Below are 8,057 nucleotides of genomic sequence, written 5' to 3'. Positions count from 1 at the left end.
AAGTGCTGCTGACTGTGCAGCTCACAGTTCACCATGGACAGTGAGGTTTTAAAGGACTCTATAGTTCTGTCACAATGAATGGTATGTGGTGGCGGTGACATAGTGGCAGGATAGTGAGCGGTTGCTCTGTTTAGAACGCTGCCTCATTCAAATGTGATCTCCTGGCAGGCGTTTGCCATTGTCTCTCATTTCCTTGAAGGAAGTGAGCTTGTAATGCTAATAATAATACAGGGAGGGAAACAGCACATCATAGTCAAACTTAAAGTACAAGAAACATTGGAAACACATATTAACCTGTATGAATATTTTACTTAATCATTTTATTGTATAATTTATCGAAGGCTGAACTGTGCAGAAATGTTTTATTTACAAAATGTATAAGATTTATAGCACAAAAGATCAATGAGTTCTAACATCATTTATTGGAAATCATCAGTATTTCTCGTAAATCATGAAATATCTGTTCAAGTATAACTCAAAATGTGTGTTCCTTGTTAAAAGCAGTGTATAACAAAGCTTTGAAAAATTCAAACAATAAATGAGTAAACAAAAAAAAAAGTTTTACATTTCATACTGTCTGTCTACTGTCTGCAGTTCTGCTTTTTAGTGGATATACTGAATTTACAGTGATGATTACTGTGATGTTGTGTTGTGGCAATATTGTCAAAAATTCAGAATTTAGGAAGGAGAATACAGACTAGAAACAATATCATTCTTTCATCAATTTTAACAGTGACAATAATGTGTGTATTACTAATTCTGTATTTGGAAAACTTCTGTAATCAACGTCACATGTAACCATCAACGTGCATCATCATGTCCCTGTTGCAAGTCTGCGCTCAGCTATACTGGAACATCTGCTCTAGATTTGCATCTTAGTCCTTTCCATAAGAAAATGGCAGCTAATCCACAAACCACTCCTAGTACGAGTGCTGGAGCTCCTAGAGCCAGCGCTACTGTTGTGTCTGCTCCCACTGCTATGACCACCCCAGCTAACACCAGCACAACAGCAGCAGCTGACGCCACACGCATGTTCTTTTTTCTAACCTTTTTCTCCTTTTCCCTTTCTTTCTCTTGCTTCTCTCTCTCTGCATCCCACATTTTCCTCTCCTCCTCTTTCTTCTTTTCCTCCTCTTGAGTCTTCTGCTCCTCCTCCTCTCTCAGCTTTCTCTGAGCTTTCTCATACATCTCGTTTGTGTAGTGCTTTCCCCCGTTATCCTGTACCATCTCCTTGATCATGGTGATCAGCTCTTTGACCTGAACGCGGTCGTCTGTGTCGTTGTTGTTGAAGGCGTGGTATCTGCGTCCAAATGTGATCGAGAGTCTCCGTAGCTCCTTGCACTCCTTCAGGGCATTGTCGGCTTTCGCCTGATCTTTACACGTGAACAGCATGATGGTGTACATGGAGGCATCGTCTCCGAAGTTATCCTGGATCCACTTGACAGCATTCCTCTCCTCCTCGGTGAACCTCACTCCGAGCCTGATCACCAACAGGAAGGCGTGGGGGCCGGGGACCGACATCTTGACACACTCCTCTATCTTTGTCTTTACTTCTTCCTCTGTAACGGCTGTATCGAATAGCCCTGGAGTGTCGATGACCTGGACCACGGTCCCGTCCACCTCTTCGCTCTGCGTCTCACAGTGTTTGGTCACAGATACTGGGCTTGGGTCCTCTTTGAAGGCCGCTCTCCCCAGGATGGTGTTTCCCGTTGCACTCTTCCCTGATCCAGTCTTGCCCACCAGGACTATCCTCAGCCCGCCAGACAACTCCAGAGCTGTAAATGCATGAGCAAAGTTAATGTAGTGCATAATGTTAAGAGTGAATCCATTTCCTGCCATATTAGTCTGCAAGGAGCTGAAAAATGCGTTGATTTCTGCATGGCTGATTGTAAAGGCTGGAGCAATCGAATGAATGAACATACCGTCATGGCTAGGCAGACCACACCCATCAGACCGAGGAAGAGTTCTCTGTTTTTTCTCTCTGAGGGGTATCTCTGCGATATGAAATTATACCAATGACACACAGATGAAAATCGATTTTAGTCACTGACATCATTTGCAAGATATAGGCTACTTTCCTCTTTCCCACTCGTGCTCTTTTCGGTGTCACAGCAGCAGAGTGTTGCATCTTCACTACACAAAGCACTAAGAGGATCAATGCTGCGTCATTTTTAACATCAAGTCAGATAATCTTACCTTCAGCCATGATTTTGGATCCCTCTTTTCCAGTGCGAAGATGGCGACAAATGTGCTGTTCCAGCTCTGAACTGTGAAGTGAACTTACACAAGCTTCACTTCTCTGCTCTCAATTCTCTGGGAAACTCCTGGAAGCCTGGCCTATACAGAAGGGGCTTCCTATTTCCTTGTATTGTTTAAAATGTACCTCTGGAAATGTGCATCCCCACGACGGCTGTCAACAACACTGTGAACATGTTGAATAAGTTTCTATATGTTTAAGTCGTTGTGTGTTCTACGCAGTCTAACAACTCTTCAACAAGTTCTTTAACTGATAGACATTCGATTCTGTAACTATAACCATATAATGAGATTTGGTTGTTTAAAAGGGAGGAAACAACCAAACTTCTGGACTGCATCACATCCTCCCATTGTTGAATACCCCTCCCACGAAACCAGTTCATACTGACTTCTATTCTAAGATTAGCCGGGTCAAATTGGTCAGTTTTGTTTCAGCTACATCTTAAATATATTAGTTGTTATTGTTGGACATTTGGTGTCCTCTGTGATTTTTGGATGGCAAAGATCCTCTTCTTCTTTAGAAAAAGTGACTGTTTATGTTTAAGTAATTTCATTTTCTTGTGTTGTCATTTATATATTTCAAGTTAAGTCAAACATTATTTGTACACAAGTAAACTCAATGTGCTTTGTATTCAACCATAAAAGGAAAACACACACAAAATTAGGGCAAACCTGTGATAGAAACACCTAGGCGGTCACATAGAGAGGATATACGTATACATATATCACATAGACAACCCTCCCAGCCAGCATGCACAAGCACACACACACACGTGCGCAGATGCATACCCAATCACCGATGTACACACACACACACACACACACACACACACACACACATTCACAGGGAAAAAACCTAGCCAAAGACTTTAAAGAAAAGAAAAGTTGCTGCTTTTTAAAGCGGAGTTGGGGCACTGCTCGGGTCGTCAGGCAGACTGGGCTGAGCGGCTTTTGATTTCATCGCTGGATCAAGTCAGAGGCTTGTGCCACAAGACTTGGGGGAGTTTGTTGGTTTGTATCGAATAAACAGGACAGAAATGTATTGTGGAGCCAGGCCATGTAGAGTTTTGTAGATGAGCAGTAATCTTAAGAATCCAGTGCAGCTGCTGTAATGACTGTTGCAGACTGTTGCTGCAGCTTTCTGAATATGCTGCACTTTTAAAATAATAAAAATCTCTTTTAGTGATGTTATTAATATGAACTATGAAGCTCAGATCAGCATCCATCACATCAAGATTTCTGACCTGCTCACTGCTCTTCAGAGACATGTCTAAGATAGCGTAGATTTCCTTGTAACCTTGCACCTTAAACGAGTACCTCAGTCTAATCTTTGTAAAGCTGAAGAAAAGTTTGGGACAGCAAAGGTTTATCATCTATCAGCAAGTTAACAAGACTCAAATATGAGATAACAAATATTGTATATATATTTTTAATTCATGATGCCTTAAGATTTATATCAGTTTCATTGCCCAATCATAAAATCATAACTGTACATCAGCTGTAGCTGTAACATTAATTTCTTTCACAGTAGATAATCAAATGAATTAGTTAATTCATAATAAGCACATGTGATTTACTAGAGTTTGACTGTAGCCCTGTTCATCAATGTTAAACAGCACAATATCCCACAATAGAACAAACTAGAATGCAATGCTTGTCATTTATCTTGGAAGCTATCTGTCGACAATTTACAAATACACAGCATTTGATGTTGTAATACCTTGTTCCATAATCCAGGTGCATTCACTGTCAATTCAGATGCCAAAAGAATTATGTACAAACCCACAAATGGTGACTATAGAGGACACCAGGCTCTGCCCTCATAAATCTAGCATCAGACGGGTGTCACCATTCACCAGCCATCTAATCTAAATGTTACAGGGTTGAGTGTGTGAGTGCAGTTTGTCACTGCGGTTATCAGATGCCCTCATGGGCTTTTCCTGTCCTTACTAATTACAGGCCCATTTCTAAATTATAATTTTTGTCCAAGGTTCTAGAAAAAGTTATATCCTCACAGCTGACTACTTTCATGAACAATAATGGTATCTTTGAAAATTTCAGGTTTTAGAGCCCTCCACAGTACAGAGACCGCCCTTATAAAGGTCACAAATGATTTACTCCTTGCAACTGATGCCGGTGACTGTGCAATACTGATTCTTTTAGATTTAAGCACTGCATTTGACTCTGTTGACCATTCCATCCTGTTGAATCGCTTGGAGAAATGGGTTGGCTTACAGGGAACTGCCCTGGAACTGTTGCATTCCTACCGTGTAAATAGAACCTTCTCTGTTGTTGCTGGAGATGCCTTCTCCTCTTCGGCTCCTCTTACGTGTGGTGTTCCTCAAGGGTCTATTCTGGGACCCTTACTGTTTTCAATTTATATGCTCCCTCTGGGCCATGTCATCCGTAATCATAAGGTCCATTTTCACTGTTATGCGGATGATTCACAACTGTATGTCCCGATCAAACCCTCAATTTCTGGTAGTCTGGATTGCTTGAAGTCCTGCCTTGCTGATATAAATTCCTGGATGTCACAACATTTTCTCCAGTTAAATACTGACAAAACGGAGATTGTCCTCTTTGGCCTACCAAAGTCCACTAGCTTACTCAAAGATGATCTGGGCAGTTTGTCCGCCAATGTGAAACTAGTTGCCAAAAATGTAGGTATTTTCTTTGACTCAGATCTTAGTTTTAATGAACAAGTTAAAAGAGTTGTTCAGTCTTGTTTCTACCAACTGAGAAACATTTCAAAAATTAGGTCCTTTCTATCCGTTGCTGATCTGGAGAAGGTCATCCATGCATTTATCTCATCTCGTCTGGACTACTGCAATGCTCTCTACACATGTTTAAACCAGAAATCCATTTCCCGCTTGCAACTAGTCCAAAATGCTGCTGCTAGGCTTCTGACCAACTCCAAGAGACATGCCCATATTACCCCTGTCCTGGCCTCTCTTCACTGGTTGCCTATTGTTTTTAGAATTGATTTTAAGATTCTATTATTAACTTTGAAGGCTCAAAAGGGTCTTGCACCTCAATATATTACTGAGCTTCTGTCTCCTTATGAGCCTGTGCGCAGCCTGACGTCCTCAGGTGGGGCCCTCCTGGAAACACACTTGTTTAAAAAAGCCTTTCCTTAATCCTGTGGCTGTTTCTTTAATCACCTTATCTGTGTTGAGTTATCTTTTAAATCTCTCTTGATTACATACTTGTTTATAATATTGCTTTAGATTTTTAGCCTTTCTTTTGTAAATCCTCTGTGTGCTGTGCTCTTTTAAATTGTGTTGATTCTTTTATTTTTATTTTAATGGTTTTACTTCGTTAACCCTCTGGTACTTTGCTCTTCTAAATTGTGTGGTTTCTCTTTTACTCTCATTTCATTTTTATTGTAATTTGTTTTAATCTTGTAAAGCACTTTGTAACTTGCGTTAAAAAAGTGCTCTATAAATAAAGTTTATTATTATTATTATTATTATTATTATTATTATTATTATTATTATTATTATCAAGTAGGCACTTCCCACCACAGATAATTCATTGAATTAGGCCCATGACACCTCCAGAAGGCTCAACGGGAAGTTCTGGCATCCTAGAACCCCCTGACCCTGCCCCCCCCTACCACTTTTTATTTTTATTGAACTTTTGTGGGGGCACATTTTCACAACTTCATGACATTCAACTACATAAAACAGCAACTCAAAAGTGAATTGCTATTTTACCAATATCTGATATCTGATCAATACTGTGCTAAAAAAGGTATAGCAGTGCCTCTTATGTGACATCATCAATAACTCAACAGCTTGTACAGAGAGGTATTAGGCTACTTATTATTAATTATTATCTGTTATTATCTTAGTTTGACTTTGACCATCGTTTTTGACTGTGAGATTCAGTGTTTCCAGCAGAGGCATAAACTCAAAAGTTCCTCAGTCTATAGAAATGGATCTAAATCGATCTCTAATGCGCCTGATGTGCGCGTCACGTCATGTCTGTCATTTGGAGATGTACAGACAGCAGACCAGCAGCGTTGAACTCAATCCACAGAGTCTACCGGTGTGAAAACAAAAGTGAAACTTAACGTTCCACAGACAGGAGCGAGGATTTGCAGACAGTAACTCGTCTTCGCTGCCCTACAAACTTTAACGGTATGTGACGTCATCTTGTGGTATTTAAGTAACTTTAGTGGATTTAAGTAATTTAACCGTGTCGCAGTGCTACAGTGCATAGAATTGAACACACGCGCCGTGGGTCTGAACAGGATGTGCTTGTTTATCTGTTCCGTGAACCCAGATGCCCTCATGGGCTTTTCCTTTGATAACGATGGCCGGGATTGCATCTCAATAGAAATTGTTCTGATAAAGTTATAGATGTTGCTTGAAAACGTGATGCTAATGTTTGTATTGGTGATATTGTATTTTCTTCTTGGCTGCAAAGCAAATTGCTCTTTGGGGACGAACAAAATGAATTCATACAAATATAAGAGAGAGCTCTAGGACAAGTATACAGATAAACTTCTGCATTATGGGGAGTTTGTTTTGAAAGGCAGGTTATTTATTTGAATGTTAAGAGTTGTTTAAAGTCAAATAGGGCAGAGGATGGTTAAAGAGTGCGGGACAGTCCCGTATTTTGACCTATTATTATACTGACAGCAGCAGCGCCTCCTCTCCTCCTGTGTTGTCAGGACAGGAGTGGGGAGAGAGTTGCTATGGACGGTTAGGCTTACCGGGACGCTCTGTCTCTCTGCCGCTCTGAAACTGTCAACAAACTGAACTTGAATAAGGTTAATACATGTTATTTTTTAAGTTTTATTGCCAATTTGATTTATGATTGTAGCCTATATTAATATTTTAGGCCTACTATTGAATCTAATTAAGCAAAGTTGCAAAATTCTTCCATTATTGTCAGACTACGATAAAAAACAAATATAACGTGAACATGTTTCCTACATTTTACTGAGTATTATTCAACTGTCACGAAATGTCCTGCAAAATCAAGATGTCTGTCTTGCAATTTGGTCAGTTGGATTTGGTCACCCTATTTCTGCACTGACTACAAAAGTTAATAAAGGCACTCATTGAATGAACTCTGTAAGTGACAGTGGGTGTTGTTTTTAATTCCATTGGTCACAGCTCTGAATCAATGATAGCAGCTGATCCGTTTGACTGTTTCCTCACTAGCAACAAAAGACACAACGTCTAAGCAGGAGCTTTGTTATGTATTAAATTACAAATATATTTTTGAATATATGCAATTTCTGTACAAGCTGCCACACTGTCCTGCTTAAATATAGGTAGAATCATTTTTCTAGGGATTTCAAACAGTATTTGGACTCATTTAAAGCTAAACCAAAACAAGTTATTATATTATAACTTGTATATATTTATTATATGACAGTTCAGTCAGCAAGTGCACAGAATTTATTTTGTTTTATTATGTCATTTCAATATCATAGGGACCTTTCACTGGACGCTGACTGCTGATAAACCCTGCTGTCATGGTAACCCAAGGTATGTATTTCACCTTACATTTTTACATAGCTTTTTTTCTTAGACACCAATTCCAATGCTCATGTCAGTGGTTGCTTGCTACTATGAATTAACCCTGACAGACTTTATATTTCTCAGAAAAGAAAGAGTGTGACGCTCTGGTAGCCCTTGTTGCAGTCCTTGCTTTCATCGGTGGAATTTTCCTGGGAGTAAAACTGAAGACAGCCACAGACGAGTTTCAGCGCAAGCTCAACCAGCATAGATGGAAGATTCAGTGCATGTTTCTTATTCTTGTTGTCGCCCTGATTGTTGTATTCA

General features: G+C 39.8%; 1 protein-coding gene and 1 long non-coding RNA gene across 2 annotated transcripts in view; one reads left to right on the top strand and one right to left on the bottom strand.

Moving 5' to 3' along the window:
• Nucleotides 1-622: 622 nt before the first annotated feature.
• LOC139933626 (GTPase IMAP family member 8-like) overlaps nt 623-8,057 on the bottom strand; it is an 18,518-nt gene continuing 11,083 nt past the window's right edge. Inside the window, exons 5-7 of the mRNA XM_071927769.2 lie at nt 2,197-2,267; nt 1,923-1,994; nt 623-1,775 (exon numbers count right to left, since the gene is read on the bottom strand). Of these exons, the coding sequence (XP_071783870.2) occupies nt 844-1,775; nt 1,923-1,994; nt 2,197-2,267 (1,075 nt within the window). The 3' untranslated portion in view covers nt 623-843. The remainder of the gene's footprint in view (nt 1,776-1,922; nt 1,995-2,196; nt 2,268-8,057) is intronic.
• Nucleotides 6,321-8,057, top strand: part of LOC139933598 (uncharacterized) — a 1,925-nt gene continuing 188 nt past the window's right edge. The window contains exons 1-3 of the long non-coding RNA XR_011785605.2: nt 6,321-6,398; nt 7,706-7,760; nt 7,878-8,057. The exon at nt 7,878-8,057 is cut by the window's right edge and continues 188 nt beyond it. This is a non-coding gene — a long non-coding RNA (uncharacterized LOC139933598). The remainder of the gene's footprint in view (nt 6,399-7,705; nt 7,761-7,877) is intronic.

Source organism: Centroberyx gerrardi, chromosome 3, assembly GCF_048128805.1.
Source record: "Centroberyx gerrardi isolate f3 chromosome 3, fCenGer3.hap1.cur.20231027, whole genome shotgun sequence".
In the NCBI taxonomy this organism is placed as follows: domain Eukaryota; kingdom Metazoa; phylum Chordata; class Actinopteri; order Beryciformes; family Berycidae; genus Centroberyx; species Centroberyx gerrardi.
Note: the sequence above shows the minus strand (reverse complement) of the source record. Positions and strands in the feature narration are given on the sequence as shown.